Raw genomic sequence first — 18,779 nt, 5'->3', positions numbered from 1 at the left:
CCATATCTGCACCAAACAAGACTGCACAGCAGCTAAAACAAAACTGATGTGGGGACCACTGGCTGTACTTACCATAAAGAGAAAGGTGAAATTTAGTGAAAGTGTGGAAGACTCATTTCTACAAAACAACAGATGAATTTCTGGGTCTAAGCACCATATTAGATGAATCTCTAATATGGTGCTTACAATAGAAAACAGGTTGACCAGAGCCAATGTCCATCATGTCAGGAATATGACGTAATCTTTGCGAATGACTGTGGACACAGAAGCTGTTGACCAGCACAACTTCTCGGTACAGTAAAGGCTTGACAGGCACCACTAAATTGTGGAATGCTCTCAAGAATTAACCCCTTTAGCTCTTAAAAGCTAAAATGATTAATTCTTAATCCTTTTAGCTCTTAATTCATGCTTTCTACAGCATCAGCTCTATTGCCTAAAGGCCAGAGGTGCAAACAATGCATATGCAGGTCTCTCAAAACCAGTTTGTTATATGGAAATTATCTTTATGTAGAAACTATTTTCAATGTAATGACCAAGGGGAAATCAAAAAAATTTGCTGTATGGAAGTTCATTAAAGAGAGTGTGTATATATATTTAATTAAATCATCAGAATTTAGTTAGTAACAAACAGGCAGATTAATCATTCCTGTGATGTCTTCATTCCCAATAAACTGATGTGTTTTGACAGTAAACTTTGCATAAACTTTTAAAAACTGCTAAACTCAGTTCTTTTAAAAGGGCAGGTACCCTGTTGTTGCAATAGTGACAACCAAGTTATGAAGTATAAGTCCACAATATGAGAGATGCTTGACGGTGTGCATAGTTTAATCTAAAAATATTTCTTGACTAAATGTCTAAGAGTATGAAATATGCATGGTTACTGCATGTGCATCATTTCTACTACCCAGGTAGTATGAATCTATCGTATAATTATACTACATACTACCTGTGTAGTAGAAATGATGTACGTGTAGTGACCATGCAAAAACCAACTATTTCATACTCTTAGACATTTAGTCAAGAAATATTTTTAGAGATTATTCATTAATAGAAGTAACAAACAGATTAATCTGTTTGTTACTATTACTGGTATTTCTTTCTTTCTTTCAAAAGCCTCCTTCTTTCAAGACAGTTTTAAAATTTTTTGTAATTTAATGTTTCCCTGGTATTCTTATTAGAAGGAGAAAATTATTAACCAGTCTATATTCTGACCATCTGCTGCTTATTCTGAAATAACTTCACCTTACCATTCCTTTAAAAAATTTAGAGACCATCACATTCTTTGAAGTTTAGATTGCTCCAGAGACCTGTGCAGCAAACTTCTGGGAAAATCTAAAAATATACTACTAAAAAAAAAAGTCCACATAAAGATTAAAATTAATTCAAATAATTTATTTTTACCACCTACTTCTTGCAGGTGGGCCTGCAGATATAAATCCTACTCTGCGAGAAGATGGTTTATTTTTAAGCTGTTGGAGAATTATTTCAGCACCAGGAAAGTCTGCAGTTTCTCTTCGCCTTTTTCCTAGTTTGAACAAAACAAAGATGCAAATTACTCGGGGAGAGAAGCATAATAATTAATATACAATTAGCACAACACAAAATTCTAATAATTTTAAAGTGTAACGATAACAAACAAATGAAGTTTATGCATTCTCTCAAAACCAGTTTGTTATATGGAAATTTTCTTTGTTATACAGAAACTATTTTCAATGTAACGACCAAGAGGAAATCAAAAAAATTTGCTGTATGGAAGTTCGTTAAAGAGAGTGTTTACCATCCAAATTGCAAATAAAAATGCTCTCTGTAGGCAGGCTCGGTACCCAGGGAGCAGAGGCAAAGGGACCACTGTCACCAAGCTATTCATTATCTAGGAAAATTTTCTCTTGAAAAAATGTAACATTACCTCAGTATTGGTAATAGATCAGTAATAGGATCTCCATTTTTGCTGGAATAAGAATTTCCACATTGCACTATGACATAATAACAAAGTTTTATAAGATACTCATGTACACATGCAAAAAAAAATACTGCATCTACAGAAAAAAAAGGTTGATCCATAAACCTAGATCCCATTATGGGGATCATTCAGAATAATGGGAGAATAACTTATATTACAATGGTATAATTCAAAATAATATGTTTCTATACTATAATCGCTAAGCTTTTGAAAATTTGCAAGGAATGAAAAATTTGTTCAATCATTACAAATAATTTTGTTATCCATTTAACTTAATTGGGAACTAAAGTTAGGCCAGTCATCTGTTTGGATAGAAAATCAAACAAAAAACAAGTTTGCTTACGATAGAAGCAAAAGCATCAGCAATATTTTATTACGTAATAGTCGTAATAAAATATGTACGTATTTTATTCGTAAAAAATACTCACGTATTTTTATTATTTATTATATTATAATAAAATATAATATAATAATAATAAAAATATTATAAAAAATTATAATATTACTTTTTATTACGTATTTTAATCGTTATAAAATACGTAAGTATTTTATTACGATTAAACCTAACCCTATTTTTCCCATAGGGCCTGTTGTTTATATTGCACGATTTTGCATTGCTGTTGTTGTTTAGTTTTTAGGAGCATTAGCAACTAAGGCCATATTGCTCCGGGATATGTGGTGGTCATTCCCTGACCTTTCCGCATCCTCCATATTTGGTGGTGACGGGCTCGAACCCCGGTCTAATCAAGAAGCATGTGCTATGCACTGCTGCTCCTTCCCACCTGGCTACGGAGGCGCCCCATTTTGCATTGCATGAGGGTTTCTAGGAACACAACTATCGTGCTATACGAGGACTTACTGTACATCCCAAAGACACTCGATAGGGTTCAGATAAAGACTCTGGGGTGGCCAATCCAAATTTTCCACATCCATTGCTCAAACCACTTTGTTACGACCTGAGCAGTTTGGCATGGTGTGTTGTCTTGCTGATACAGGTATGCACCTTTCCCAAAGTATTGCCATAATGTTGGAAGTGCATAATTGTGCACATCATTCATAGTTTTGTCGATAACGACTAATGGGCACAAGCCAAACCACAAAAGGAGCCCCATACCATGACACTGCCTCCACCAAACTTCATTGTAGAGAGGATACAATCAGGAAGGAACTGCTCCCCTGGCATTCACCCCACCCAGGAACGGCTATCAGACTGGTAGATTGCGAACCTCGACTCATCTGTCTATAGGACTGTTTTCTACTGCTCTACAGTCCAGGATTCGCACTCCTTACACCATGTTAATTGGCTTCTAGCATTTGTTGAGGTGATCAATTCTGTTGAACTATTGAGGTAATTCTGTTGAACGTGTCATCTTGCTTGCCCACTTTAGTAATTGTCTGTTCGAAGCCCAGTGTGCATATTTATAGCAGGTTCTGTGACGTGTTGCATGTATAGGGCCTGTTTTCCCATCCAGGGAGGGGTGTCTGAATATTAATGGTAGGGCAGTGTAAGCCAGAATATCACCAGTGGAACGACACTGATGGAATCTATACTGGCGATCGTTGATCAGATGAAAGATTTATAGATAGTTTAAGATTTGGGGTTAATTGATTTCTCCATTACGTTAGAAAGAGTAGAAATAAGTGCAATAGAACAATAATTGGATGGGAGGGATTTTTCACCCTTTTTAGGAACTGGCTGGATATGAGCAAATTTCCAAGCAAAAGAGAAAACACCTTTGGAATAAGAAAGTGAAAAAAAGGAGACACAAAAGAGGAGTAAGTTCAGGAGCACAGGTTTTGAAACAAGTGGAGAAATACCATCAAGACCTGGAGCTTTCTTAGCATCAAGGTTGTTCAAAATCTTCTGACATCCTTTTGATGGAAGACCACAGGAGGCATTGAATGGTATAAGGTGATTTACCAAGTTCACCAACACATGAGTTGGAAGAAAAATAGGATGCTAGCAGGTCAGCTTTATCTTTGGCTGATGTGGCAACAGAACAATCTGGTTTTGACAGAGGTGGGAACAGAGATGGGCAAAAATTGCGGCTAATAGGTTTGGCAAGAGACCAGAATGCTCAGCCACCATTTGGACAAGAAGCAAGTTTTCTACCCTTAGCTTGTTCAAAATCTAGTTTGGACTGAATAATAACTTATTTACAAAGTATAAACAATACTTAATAATAATTTTTATTATTACTCAATGTCACTTGTAAAAATGTAGTATTGGAAATAATTTATAATAAAAATTATACGATTTCAGAGAATATAGGCTTAGTGTTTAGCATTAAAAATATTATGTTGTAAGGGGTTTGTGATAAAAAAATATTACATTGAAAGGGGTTCACGAGTAAAAAAAGGTTGGGAACTGCTGCCATACATGATCCCTGACTTTCCTAAATGCAAGGCACAACCTCTCCTCACCTCAAACTTTCATTTATTGCTGTTTGGATATTCATTCAGTCAACGTATTTCTTTAAACGCTTTATGACACTTGTAAAACATGATGCTCAGTTCTTCAACTCATGTGAAGGAAAACTAGCACTGGCATGCATTTCAAATTTTAACAAATAATCTGCTTTATGTCTGCCTGCATAAGTTACCCTAAAACTGCCTCTAGGTCAGTGTTTCTCAACCAGTGTTCTATAAGTACTTATTATTTGGGATTCCATGGTAAGGAATAAATCTTTACATAACTTTTCAATTCACTAAATGTTTCGACCATTTAATTAAAAATCCCAGAGCCTGGAATAAAACCATAAATGACAGGGAAAGGTTTTATACAGGTTGTCCTTGAAATCAACGTTGATATTTATTGAGGGAATGGTTCATTAAAATACAAATAAAAAGTCTACACTCAGTTTGAAGTAGGAGCAATGGGTTTTAAGTTATAACATTAAACAGATTTTAACACCATTTCCACTTATAGCATTTTGCATACAACATTAAATTTATGAAAAGCAATCATTATGAAAACGCTTACTTTAATTAGAAACATTTATGTAAAAATTTAATTTAATTATTATTATTATTTTTTTTTTTTTTGGTAGTTGTTGGCGTATCGGCTTCTGTGGCCATAATGAACCTCCCAAGGTTTTTGCAGTACTTTGATCCAAGCCCGAGGTGGGATTCGAACCCGCGACCTTTGGATTGCTAGGCAGGCACTTTACCCACCTGGCTAGCCCGGTCGGTGTGGTTTGGTTTGTTAGGTTTTATTGGCGCATTAGCAACTAAGGCTATAATGCGCCCAAAACTAGGCCCGGTCAGAAATTTAATTATTACTAAGTATCTGAATACTGTCACTCGTACTGTACATGGTTATCAACAAATCCAGAACAATATATGTTCGTTGATTAAAATTTAGCTTTTAACTGAAGAGCACTGAGAAACTCAATAATGTTGTATGGCAGGAGTAAATGAATTTTATTAGTCCTGCAATCAAGCTGAAGCGTGTTCAAAAGAAATATATTTAAGATTTATTTTTCTGACTGTACATGTTTAGTCTCTAGAGCAAAGTTTCCAGCATCCCCCTCCCCCCATACTTCTCCTTCAACCCATGCACGGTACTAAGTACTATAGGTTTTGATACCTTTCGTGTTTGGGGTTTTCATAAAAAAAATAAATAAAAAAAAATTTTAGGCTTACAAAACCTATGTTTTATTAAACAATTCATTTTCTGTAGCACAAAAGATGTTCAAAATGAGTGCCATATGACAGGCTTCAACACAGTGTAAGAAAGAATCCCATACAAGGGTGAATAGCACTGCACTATTTTTAATAGTGATAGCAGCTTCATGGATGAGATTCAACAAGTCATCTTGGTTGTTAACCTCTGTAGTGTAAACAATTTGTTTCATGTGACTCCAATAAAGGAACATCTTCCAGAAATGTTGGCAATATTCTCTGAAAAAACTAATAATCAGGTGGCCGTTGACAAACACACACTAATTAGAGTGTGCCTTATTGGAAAACGATGCTGGTATTCAGTGGCTGCAGCTCTAGCATTTCCTTTACATACACAAAGTCAATATCTGCATATTCTGCTAACGTTAATGTTCTTCTACTCACCATACATGTAATGAATTATTGTACCACAGCAACAATCCATTTGTTGTAGCCTTAAATTTTCATCATGCATTTTATAAAAAATACAGTATGACAATTTACACAACATTTTGTGCAACAATTTGATTTGCATACTCCACTTCGTGATGTTTGCAAAATGCTAGAAGTGGAAATGACGTCGCTAATCTGTTGATGAGTGCAGTAGATGAGGATTTTAATTAACTGGAATTTGTGCAATCACACACTAGCAAGGCTTTTGTGGATTTATTGCATGATTGTTTTCTACATTAGCATGTTCAGGAGGCAACTAGAGGGAGGAATACTATTGATCTGATTATCAGTAGTGATTCTTTATGCATTAAGAATCTGCAGATAAAGGAACCACTAGGTGGCAGTAATCACAAGTGGGATTTACTCAAAGAGGTAACCACCATCAGGGATAATGGGAAGGGTTTTTGCTTTCGTAAAGGTGACTATGATGGTCTGAGACAGTATTTAAATTCTCTACGGTGGGTCCAACTGATTATGCTACCAACAGAAAATTCAAAATGGGAGGCATTCAAAGAATTAATCTTGGAAGCTACTAGGATTTACATACCAACTAAGAAATATTGTTCAAGGTTCACCTAACCTCTGTTAACCTCTGTCTAAATGGATGTCAGATGAACTAATGAGATATGTGGCAGCATGGAATACATATAAATTAATGGGCAACATGGAAGCCTATGATAGATATAAGCTGGTCTGTAACCAAGTCACAAAGGAGGTTAGGCAGGCGAAGGCAGATTATGAGAAATCTTTGGCAAAAAGTTTGCAAAGAAAAACAGCAGAGTTCTTTACCTATGTAAATTCTAGAAGGAAAGGGATGAATCAGATTGGTCCACTGGATATTGATGGTTCAACTGTTAATGATCCTGCTCAGGTGGCTAACAAACTAAATGAGTATTTTGCATCTACATTCACACATCAGGAGTTATTCAGAGAGAGGAATGCCAGAGGTGAATTAAACTTTGGCAGTAAGCTAGATGATTTTGTAATAACTGAGAGGAAAGTGGAAGAGAAATTGTTGAAGATAAACATAAAAAAGGTTCCCGAGGTGGATGGGATCTATCAAGTTATATTAAAAGGTGGCAGCAAAGGAAGTAAGCAAACCCTTAGCCATTATTATGAGCACTTCCTTGGACTCAGGGGACCCATGGACTGGAGATGTGCAAATGTGACTCCAATTCACAAAGGGCAACAAGTAATTATAGACCTGTTAGTTTAACTTGTGTTCCAGGGAAATTAATGGATGCACTGGTTAAAGAAGCACTGCAGGATCATCTATACAAGACTTCAGTTATAGCTTGGACACAGCATGGTTTTGTTAAGGAGAAGTCTTGCCTGACCAATTTGATTGGATACTATGTTGTGGTCATAAAGGAACTGGATGCAAGGGATAACTTTGATATCATATATTTGGATCTTAGAAAGGCTTTTGATACTGTTGCACATGGAAGACTGCTGTACAAATTGAGCAGTGTGGTACTGGAGGAAAATTGCTGCTATGGATAAAGAGATGGTTGAGTGGGAGAAGACAGAGTGGTAATCAATGGACACTGCTCTTCGTGCACTAATATCATTAGTGGAGTCCCTCAGGGTTCATTGTTGGGTCCATTTTGTTTTCTGTATTTATAAATGATACAGATGATGGTATATCAGGCTTAATGTCCAAGTTTGCAGATGATACGAAGGTTGGAAGGGTTGTTAAAGACACTAATGACAGTATGCTGCTGCAACAGGATCTAGAAAAGTTGAGCAGATGTGCTGAGAGGTGGCAAATAAAGTTTAACATTAACAAATTTCAAGTACTACATATGGGAAACAGTAACCCCAGAGTAATGTATCAACTCTGTGGTACTACACTGGCAGTGGTGGAGAATGAAAAGGACCTGGGGGTAATTGTGCAGGCAGATATGAAGTTTTCTGAGCAGTGCAGATGGGCTGCAAGAGTAGCTCGTGGTGTCTTGTCAATGATATACAGGAATTTTTCTAGCAGGGATAAGAAGGTGATTATCCCCTTGTATAAGGCAATGGTCAGGCCACACCCTGAATATTATAACAAGGTGTGGAGGCCTCATATTAAGAAGGATATAGAGCTGTTGGAATGAGTACAGAGATTAGTGAATAGAACAAAGGGGTTGCTCTTACGAAGAAAGGCTTAATTTTGCAGATTACAGCATCTGGAGACTAGGCACTTGCGAGGTGATCTGACTGAGGTGTATAAAGCCTTGAATGGCTTGAGCATGCTCAATGCTGATGGAATTCTTCCTCTTGCTCAGAATAATCTCCTGAGAGGGCATAAATTGAAATTGAGGAAAGACAGTTGTAGGATAGATGTGCGGAAGTTTGCCTTTAGCCAGCGGGTAGTTGATTGGTGGAACAGACTTCCATCTTTTGTTGCGGAAGTTGATAGCCTAAATAAATTTAAGGCTGAGCTGGACCGGTATTTGGAATGAACGGAAGGGTGAAATGGGAGTGATTTTTTTTGGCTGATTCTGCATAAGCTTGCTTTCTTGCATTGTATGCCTCTACTAATGCTACGACCAGTGTTCATTGATTACAACTCTCTGCCTTCTCCCATTCACTCCTTTATCCATAGTAGCAGCTTGCACTTAATGCTCCAATTTGTACTGTAGTCTTCCATGTGCAACAATATCAAAAGTTTTTCTAAAATCCAAGTATATGATATCAAAATAATTTTTTGCATCCAGTTCCTTTGTGACCACTTCATAGTATCCAATTAAATTGGTCAGACAAGAGTTCCCCTTAACAAACCCATGCTGTGTTTGAACTATAACTGCAGTCTTGTGTAGATGATCTTGCAGTGCTTCTTTAACCAGTGAAGTTGTCAAAGTTTGATGATGTATTAAAAGTAGAAGGGTGGTAAATGACCACAACTAGGCCAGTTGCACATAATAATGGCAAGAACATAGAAATCCAGAAATCCAGGAGTTGCTTATAAAGCTAGGAGGAGGGAAGTTAAAAGAGGTTCAGGATGAGGAAGACTTAGGGGCTCGTTACAATTCAGTCAGACAGGAAATATTCCTTATGGTGTAAACAAGTGGTTAGGAAGGTATAGGGTGGCCTGTGTATGATATACGGGACCGTTTCACATGGGAAAAAAAAGGATGTTATTGTTCCCTGATATAAGATAGTGAGACTAAATTTATATATTGTGTTCAGGTCTGGAAGCTACACCTGAAGAAAGACAGAGCTTCTAGAAAGGGTTCAAAGAAGAGCATCAGATTGGTGAGAAGGAACTAACTAATGTCCACATTAAAATGGCTTAGAAGGTAAAGGATGGAAAGTTCGGAGCCTGGCACCTCTGGAAGAGGGGGGATCTAACTGAGGTATATAATCCATTAAAAGGGATCAGTAAAATGAATGAGTGAGGTAAAAAATATAAAATTTTAGGGAGTGACAGAAAGCTGGATCTCTAAGTTGTCTCTTCAGGCAGCCAGAACAAATCACTGGAATAAACTGGCTGCCACAGTGAACGAAGAGAATTTGGTAATTTTCAAAGCAGAACTGGATAGTCACTTTTTTTTGGCAATTGTGTGTGTGTGGGGGGGGGGGAAATGTGAGTGGTTGAAAATTTTTTCCCTTTGTTTTTGGCAGATGCAGAAAAACCATGCTTCCTTGCATAATTAACCTTTATGATATGTATATTTTATAAGTTCCAACTGGAAGAAAATCAAATGATTTGTGATATGTAAAAACTCTTGGGAAATTTCCAGAAAACAATGTTGTTTCTATGAGAAAATGTGCTTCATTTTACAATACAGTAATACCCCGACTTACGCGGTTCTTGATTTTTTCGTTTGGTGTATATCTAAAATTAGCTTACCAGTGATTTGCAAGTCAAATCATAAAGCTTGGGTGACAGCTTCCGTTTTTGAGGACTGGTTTAGTCACCATTTCATACCCGAAGTCGAACGTTATTGCAAGTCTAAACAGATTCCATTTAAAGTGATGCTTCTTAATGACAATGCACCCGGTCACCCTCCTGCCACCCTAATTAATTTCGACCCACATGTGAAAGTTGTTTTTTTGCCTCCAAATACAACCAGCTTGCTTCAACTGATGGACCAGGGAGTCATCAAAACATTCAAGGCTTACTACACGAGGCGTTCGTTTGCATGTCTGAACGAAGCTATGAGACAAAATAGTGAGATATCTGTTAAAGACTTTTGGAAACAATTCAATGTTTTAGATGCCGTAAGAATCACTGAAGAATCTTGGGATGAAATTCACAAAAAAACATTGAATGGTGTCTGGAAGAAACTTTGTCCATTTTTTTTCAAGAATGAGATGAAAACAACGACAGAAACTGATCATGTCGTTCATGTGATAGAAGTTGTTAATCTTGCCAGGCAATTAGATTTGGAAGTCAATGGTGTTGATGTCAACGAGCTGTTGGATTCACATAGTCAGGAGCTGACAATGAATGAGCTCAGAAATGCGTGAGAAAAACGTCACTGAAGTATCCGACACTTCAGACCCAGTTCCACCAGAAAAGCACATGACAATTGCAAGTTTGACAGGTCTCAGCTCAATTGAAAAGGGCTTAAAAATTTTAGAAAACATACTCCAACGAAGAACGCATTATAGCTACAAAGCAAGGAATAAAAAAATTATTAGCTTGCTACGAAGAAATTCTGCGTGAAAAAAAGGCAGCGCTGTGTCGTCAGACGAATTTGTTAGATTTTATGAAGCCATCGACATCGAAATAACTTTTTTACGTAACTCATTTATTTTTTATAATACATAATTTGTATTAATATGTATAAATAACTCCAATTTTATTAAATATTTTTCTTCTAAACTAGTATTTTTGATGGTCCCAATTAAACAAAATTTATATGTATTTATATGCAAAGTTGTACCCCGACTTACGCGAATTCGACTTAAGCGATTTTTGTCGGACCCATCTATCGCAAAACTTCGGGGTATTACTGTATAATTTTAACACAGGAACTAACTTTGTTGCATGTGTGAGAGTTGCCTGCAACTTCAACTCTCAATACACTTACTGGATCATGATGGATTTTAGGCTATTCTTAATTAATCTTATCTGCATAAAATATTTTGTAAGTACATTTTTCAAATTCATCAAAAGTTAATCAAAACTAGGTTTGGTATGTTATACCATGAGCTTGTAATGGTTAAATATAATTTACATTTGAAAAACAGGTGGGAGACAGTTTGGAAACACCAGAAATAAGCAGTTATGGGTAATGTTAATTCAACAGAAAGATATGTCTTATAGTGGTTGTGGTGGTGTGTGGATGGAATTCAATCATGAAGCACATAAAATTCCTTACCTATAGTCCATGCTAAACCCGCTTCTATAGGAGTTGTGGTATCAGTTATGTCATTGCCATAGAGACATAAGCCTGCTTCCAACCGTAATGTATCTCTGGCTCCAAGACCAGCCAGTTTCACATCATCTTCTTTAGAATTTAAAATGGCTTCAGCCACATCAGCAGCCTTTTCTGGTGGAACAGATATCTGTTCAAAATAATACAAGAATAATAATAGCAAAATAATAAAAATATAAAGAATTCTGTATAAAGTTCAATGGTACTTTTGCAAAGCAGTAGTCATCAGAATGCAATGCCCACAAAATTTCTTCCAGAAATTTAGTTTTGTCCACAATTTTAAAATAAATAACTAAACATGTGTTGCTCATTATGTATCTTGAGAATTCTATATATACATATAGTATTAATTTCAATATAAAATGGGTCAAATGACTCAAGGAAGTGAACTTATTCCCCTCCCATCAAAATCACACATGCATTCACACATATACACAAAGTTATCCTAATCTGCCTATCAATAAAAAGTAACTATCCAATTTTGCCACTACCTCACTACCTTTGGAAGCAATTTATTCCAATGATCAACTAGAACAAGAGGACGCAGATAACAATTTTGAAAGCAACAGAAGATTAGATCTCATGAATTTTGCCTTTGGGCAATGTGTTCTAGTCCTCTTGTTGTAGTTTCATTGCCCAAAGGCAAAATTCATGAGATATTATCTTCTGTTGCTTTCAAAATTGTTATCTGTGTCCTCTTGTTCTAGTTTCACCTGCCAGTACAAATATACTTCCTCTTTCATTCTGCTTGTTTCTTTATGGGCTTTGAACACCATGAACAGGTCAACCTTAAGGTACCCAAGTCTCAGATCCATATCTTCTAAGGGTTCCAAGAATAATGCCCAAAATTGCTTATACAAATTTAAAAATTTCTATAAAATTTAAAGCACAGAAATAATTTTGTTTAGTGTGGGAGAAAATATTTCAAGATAAAAAGAGAGTCCCTATGTTCAAACGTGCTTCTCTTCACTAAAGATTGAGAATCTACTGCTATAGTTCATTGACAGTACACCCTTAGTCTTCCTGGTAACCTGCTTACATTACAAGAAAAATTTCATCTACTTGTATCATAACCCCTAAATCTTTTTCATCCTGAACTAACTATAATTCCAGCCCCTCAGTTCAACCCTGTATTTCTTTTCACAAATGCAAGGCCTTTCATTCAGTAGGATTAAACTAAAGCTATCATATTTCAGACTGTAGTAGTAAATGATCTAATTATTCTGAAGTGGCATAGCCTACCTACAATTATTTACCATCCTACCTACCTTTAATTACTCAACAAAATTTAACAACCTTTATTGTATATCCCCATCAATATCACTGAGAAAAATCAAAAACAAGAGTGAGCTTCAACACTGAATCCAAAGAAACCTTGCTTGCTACACTAGTCCATTCTGAATAATACCAATTACCTGCTGTCTCCTTTCTCTCAGACAGCTCTTGATCTACTTAAGGATCTTCCCAATAATCCTAGAATGCTACAGTTTGTACATTAACTTCTTATGGGGACTGACTAAAGCTTTACTAAAATCTATGTATACAATACAGGCAGCCCTGGATTTATGTCGGAGTGAGCTTCCTGAGGGGACAGGTGCAAATGGAACCCTTTATACAATGGAGTCAATTGGAAATCACAGGGTTAGGTTCCGGGCACCAAAACTTTTACCCACCACTTTTAATTGATTGTTTTATTTTATTAGAATTCTTCATAGTTGTAGTAATAGTCAATGGAGGCATAATCATAACTCTACACACATTAGGGCAGCTTGCATCAGATTCTATCAAATAAATATTGCACTAGGATTCAATTAACTACTTTTACCAGACATGACGTGTCTTTATTCTATTAAATTAAAAACTTTATAACACAATTTATTAATAGTACAATTAATAAAAAAATGTTAACGTAATAAATTTCCAACATGTGTAAATAGCATAAACAACAACCAACTGAATGCTTCATCGCATGGACCTTAACTACCCGCATCCATGAGTGGTTACTCTGAGGGCAGGAATCTTTCTCATCTCTGATACTAATGCACTAATTGCTGATTGGCTCAGATTATCCTAAATCACGTGAACAGTGCACGATACATAGCACAGTATGATGCCAATAAATTTTGTCTAATGATTTTAAACTTTCAATTTATAAAAAAATTGCAAAAAAATAAATAAAAATAGCGTTGTTGTTAGTGTTCGGTACACATCAGACCAGCGCAAAGCAAGGGCTACCTGTATTGAAATTGTATCTCTTCAAAAATATTTTATGATTCCACCACAGTAATTAACATGCACAATTTCTTCGCTTCTTAAAACCTGTGCTGCAGAACTAACTCCCATCTTGTGTCACCTTTCTAAGAATTCCTTATTCTGCTGGTGTTTTTCTTTCTGCATAGAAATTTGTGCACACAAAGCAAATTCTTAAAAAAAAAAAAAAAAAAAACCCCAAATCCATCCGTGTTTGTACCTCAACCCTTTCCAAAGTATTAGAGATTGTTTGTTTGTTATTTGGTTTTTAGGAGCATTAGCAACTAAGGCCATATTGCTCAGGGATATGCGGTGGTCGTTCCCTGCCCTTTCCACATCCTCTGTATTTGGTGGTGACGGGCTCGAACCCCGGTCTAATCAAGAAGCGTGTGCTACGCACTGCTGCTCCTTCCCACCTGGCTATGGAGGACCAAAGTATTGGAGAAATTCATAAATTACACTATCTTGAAAACTTCTGTTCTGATTCATATGGATATGGATTCCAAACAGTGTTGATTCACTGGTCATAGGCTGCATTTTTTTTTTTTTTTTTTATGTAAACCCCAAACACGAGAGGTATTGAAACCTGTAGTACTTAATACCGTGCTTGGGTTGGAGGTTGAGAAGACGAAAGAAGATATTTATTGATATTAGACTTGAACTTCTGTAGACTGTAATTTTCAGGAAATACGTATGAAGGCAGGTTGTTCCAGAAAATGGCAGTCGAATGAATAAATGAGGAAGATGAAAAGTTGGTTCGGTGAGTTTGAAGTTGGACAGTAAATGGATGTTGGCTGGTGGCAGCACGTGTTCGGACTTTTTTGAAAGAGAGAGCGGGAATTATAGAAGCCAATTCAGAAGAACAGTGCCCATGGAAGTATCTGTAGAAGAGGCATGCAGCAGAAACAATACGTCTATGAGACGAGTGAAGAGACTCCGTTAGAGATGAATCATTAATTAACCTAACTGCCCTCTTTTGAATGGAATCAAGAAGCCTGAGAGAGGTTTTGGGGGACCCACCCCAGATGTGGAAACAATATTCCATGGTATGGCAGATTTGCGATTTATACAGAGTGAGCAGCTGTTTGGAAGAAAAGTAACACCGAGAGCGAAAGAGAAAACCAAGTTTTTTAGATGCAGAGGAAGCAATATTTGTAATGTGCTTGTGCCAAGAGAGATTAGAAGTCAGGGTAATCCCCAAAAGAGATATATCATTTTGCCTAGAAATCGGAGTGTCGCTAAAGATAAGCATAGGAGCAGAAGAATCCTTTTTGCGAGATATAAAGACAAGACTGAGTTTTAGAAGGGTTGAAATCAACTAAGTTGTCTTTGCCCCACTGAAGAATTACTTGAATATCGGCATTTAAGGAATTGGAAGCAGATTTTCGAGAAGTTCAAGCTGATTGAGAAGGGCAAGGTTTCTCAAAATGGAAAGTGGAATGCAATGTGCTATCATCGGCAAAACTATGGATAGGATTTCCAGTCAATGGAAGAAGGTCATTAATATACAAGAGGAAAAGAGTTGGGGAAAGAACTGAACCTTGGGGGACACCGGCATTAGTGGAGAAGTTAGAAGACAGAGAGCCATCTACCATCACCCTCAGTGAGCGATCAGAGAGAAAACTGGATAACCAATTACTAAAAACAGTTGGCAAACCATAAGATGGAAGCTTGTTTAGAAGACCTTTATGCCAAACACGATCGAAGGCTTTTGAGATGTCAAGAGCAACTATTTGTGTTTCACTGAACCTTTCCATTGAATTAGTCCATTAATGGGTAACATAAGCCAGAATATCACCAGTGGATCGACACTGACGGAATCCATACTGGCGATCGTTGATCAGACGGAAGGTTTCTAGGTAGTTTAAGAGTTGGCGGTTTATTGATTTCTCCATTACTTTAGAAAGAGTAGAGTAATTGCAATGGGACGATAATTGGATGGGAGGGATTTCTCACCCTTTTTAGGAACTGACTGGATATGAGCAAATTTCCAAGCAGAAGGAAAAACACCTTTGGAATAAGAAAGTGAAAAAAAGGCGGCAAAGAATAGGAGTAAGTTCAGAAGCACAGGTTTTGAGAACAAGTGGAGAAATACCATTGGGACCTGGAGCTTTCTTAGCATCAAGATTCGTCAAAATCCTACTGACACCCTTTTGACGGAAGACCACAGGAGGCATTGAATGGAGCATTTTGGGAATGGTGGGAGGTAGTTTACCAAGATCATTAATACATGAGTTGGAAGAAAAATGGGATGCTAGCAGGTCAGCTTTATCCTTGGCTGAAGTGACAACAGAACCATCTGGTTTGGACAGAGGTGGGAGCAGAGATGGGCAAAAGTTGTGGCCAATAGCTTTGGAAAGAGACCAGAATGCTTGGCTACCATTAGGGCAAGAAGCAAGTTTTCTACTCTTAGCCTGTTCAAACTCTAGTTTGGACTGATTAATAACTGCTGTACAATTGTTGCGAGCTTTGGTGTAGGCAGAAAATGAAACTGAAGAATTAGAAACAAGCCAATTACAATATGCAACGTTCTTCTCTTAAAAAGCTTTAGCACATTTATTGGAAAACCAAGGTTTAGATAAAGGACGAGATTTTAAAGTGGAGCATGGGATAAAGGATTCCATTCCTGCAAGAATAATTTCACTGACACGATCTGAGCAAACATTGACATCAGAAGTTTTGAAACAGTAATCCGACCAAGGAAAAGAAATCTTGCAGGTCATCCCATTTTTCATTCGTGTAATGCCAAACAACATGAGGTTGGGAATAGTCATGAGATAAAGGTTCCATTGGAGAAGAGACAATCGCCAAGTTGTGATCTGAAGTGCCTAAAGGACCTCTCACTTCGACTGTGTACTTAGAAGGGTTGTTTGTGAGAAAAAGATCAAGCGTGTTCGCTGTATGATTAGGATTGTCTGGTATTCTTGTAGGAAAATGAACAATATGTGCAAGGTCATTAGTCATTGCAAAAGCCTCAGCATCTCGACCAGCCGGGTCGGTGTGACTAGAAAACGGAAGCCAGAAGGAGTTGTGAACATTAAAATCACCAAGGAAAATTACTTCACTGTTAGGAAAGTTGGACTAGAGAAAGTCAAGTTGCAAAGAGAGGAAGTCAAAGAGCTCCAAGTGATTAGTGGAGTTGGGAGAATGGTAGAGCAACGGATGAATTTGACACAATGAGGCAGAAAGATTTTAAGCCAGAGAAGATCAAAGAGAGGAGATTCCAAATTGCCAAGTCTCTGACAGGTAATATCAGAACGGACATATGCACAAGTACCACCTTTGAGGTGAAAGGAATCATACAACGAATAATTTGGACATCTGAGATGAGCAGTAGCTGAATCAACCGATAACCGAGATTCTGTGTTACTAATTTTTTAACAAATTCAACAGTAAAATCTCACACAGTTGCTCTTAACTGTGTTTCAAATAAATATTTTCTAAATAGGCATCCATCTTATGGTTTTTCCATTTTTTTCCCTTTTTGTAATTGCATGGCCAGTTTTCTCTCTGACCACTCACTACAGATGATGGTGGATGGCTCTTTGTCTTCTAACTTCTCAAATAATGCTTTTATTCTTTCTCCCACTCTCTCTCTCCTATATATTAATGACTTTATTCTGCTGACTGGACATCTTGACCAGAATTTGCTGATGGTAGTACACTATGTTCCAGCTTCAAGTCTGAGAAACCATGAGATGCACAAAAAACTAAAATTTCAGCTAGGAGAAGAAAAATTAGACAACTTTGACTCTTCTAAAATTCAGTCTTATTTCTCACTAAAAAGAGCTTCCATACTTATCTTTGCACAACACTACCATTTAAGTGCCATCTGCAGTAAAGATATATATGATCCTGTCTAAATATCTAAACATAATTACACATCTTCAATGGGATAATCTGACTTTTAACCTTTTTTGGCATAAAGTTATCATAGATATTGCTGCAGAGAACTAAGTTTTCCACTCTGGGCATTACCTTTTTTCTAAACAGCAATTAACTCTGTACAAACCACAAATCTGCCCCTTCATGAAACACTATTCCAATGTCTAGGGTGGTACTCCCAAAACCTCTCATATATTCTATCAAAAAGAGAGGGGGGCCAATTAATTAATGACACAAATATTACAACTTCTCTATATTACACAGTTCTGTTGTGCACCTTTTCTATAGCATATATGATTCCAAACTAGTCTAAACATGTACCTCGACTAGTCAATATCCATTCACGATTCAAATACAAACCCACTGAACTAACTATTTCTCATTTGTTCATTGTATTTATCTTCTTTGGAACAGGCTTCCTTTGAATTTCTGTAGATTGGAGTTCCCCAGAAATCCAAGCCCACACTACTAGTGTATTGACATGGCAATATTAGGTCACTACTCCTAACATGGACACATGATTTTGCCTGTAGAACATGTATCTGTAGAAAGAAAAACTTGGAACAACCCTGTTCCCCTCTACTTGAGACTGGATAACTATAGCTCTGATTGAAGACATCTAAAAATTGGTCTAGTCAGATATGGAAAATGAATCTAGACCTCTCCAAACAAGTGACAGACTAAGCTGACACAGATTCAGATTCTAAAACTTTGTTTGTTGTGGGGGGGGGGGGAGTGTCACAAAAAAAACCTTTCAGTATATGATAAATTGTTGTTTCTGTAGGGTGCATTACAACATATAAAATACTTAACATAAACTTAAAATGTACTAAAATAGATTTTTTTTTTTTTTTTTACCTCAACACCATCTTCTCCTGTATAACCACATCTGGTAACTCGACATCCATCTACTCCACACACAGAAGTAAGTACAGATGTCATAAAATAAAGCTCTTTAAGGTCAAAATTTGTCAATGGCTGCAGTACTTTAATTGTACCTGGTCCTAAAGTGTCAAAACAAAATATGCAATTTCAATGTGCACAACAAAAATGAAAATAAATATATATACACTCTCTCTTATACATACTTTCTCTTATATATACACACATACTCTCTCTCTTATATACACTTTCTCTGATTCTGCTTGGTTTTCATTTTAGGGAATAAGTCGTCAGAGGGGGGTCAGGTTGGGAGA

General features: G+C 36.8%; 1 protein-coding gene across 1 annotated transcript in view; it reads right to left on the bottom strand.

Annotated features, from left to right (window-relative positions):
• The window catches only part of LOC150088915 (aminomethyltransferase, mitochondrial), a 55,113-nt gene that overhangs the window by 7,460 nt on the left and 28,874 nt on the right, over positions 1 to 18,779 (bottom strand). Inside the window, exons 5-7 of the mRNA XM_090369718.1 lie at positions 18,442 to 18,587; positions 11,392 to 11,578; positions 1,409 to 1,525 (exon numbers count right to left, since the gene is read on the bottom strand). Of these exons, the coding sequence (XP_090225844.1) occupies positions 1,409 to 1,525; positions 11,392 to 11,578; positions 18,442 to 18,587 (450 nt within the window). The remainder of the gene's footprint in view (positions 1 to 1,408; positions 1,526 to 11,391; positions 11,579 to 18,441; positions 18,588 to 18,779) is intronic.

Source organism: Mastigoproctus giganteus, chromosome 3 (assembly GCF_048544385.1).
Source record: "Mastigoproctus giganteus isolate SK-2022 chromosome 3, ASM4854438v1, whole genome shotgun sequence".
Classification (NCBI taxonomy): Eukaryota; Metazoa; Arthropoda; class Arachnida; order Uropygi; family Thelyphonidae; genus Mastigoproctus; species Mastigoproctus giganteus.
This window is presented reverse-complemented; position numbering and strand designations above follow the sequence as displayed.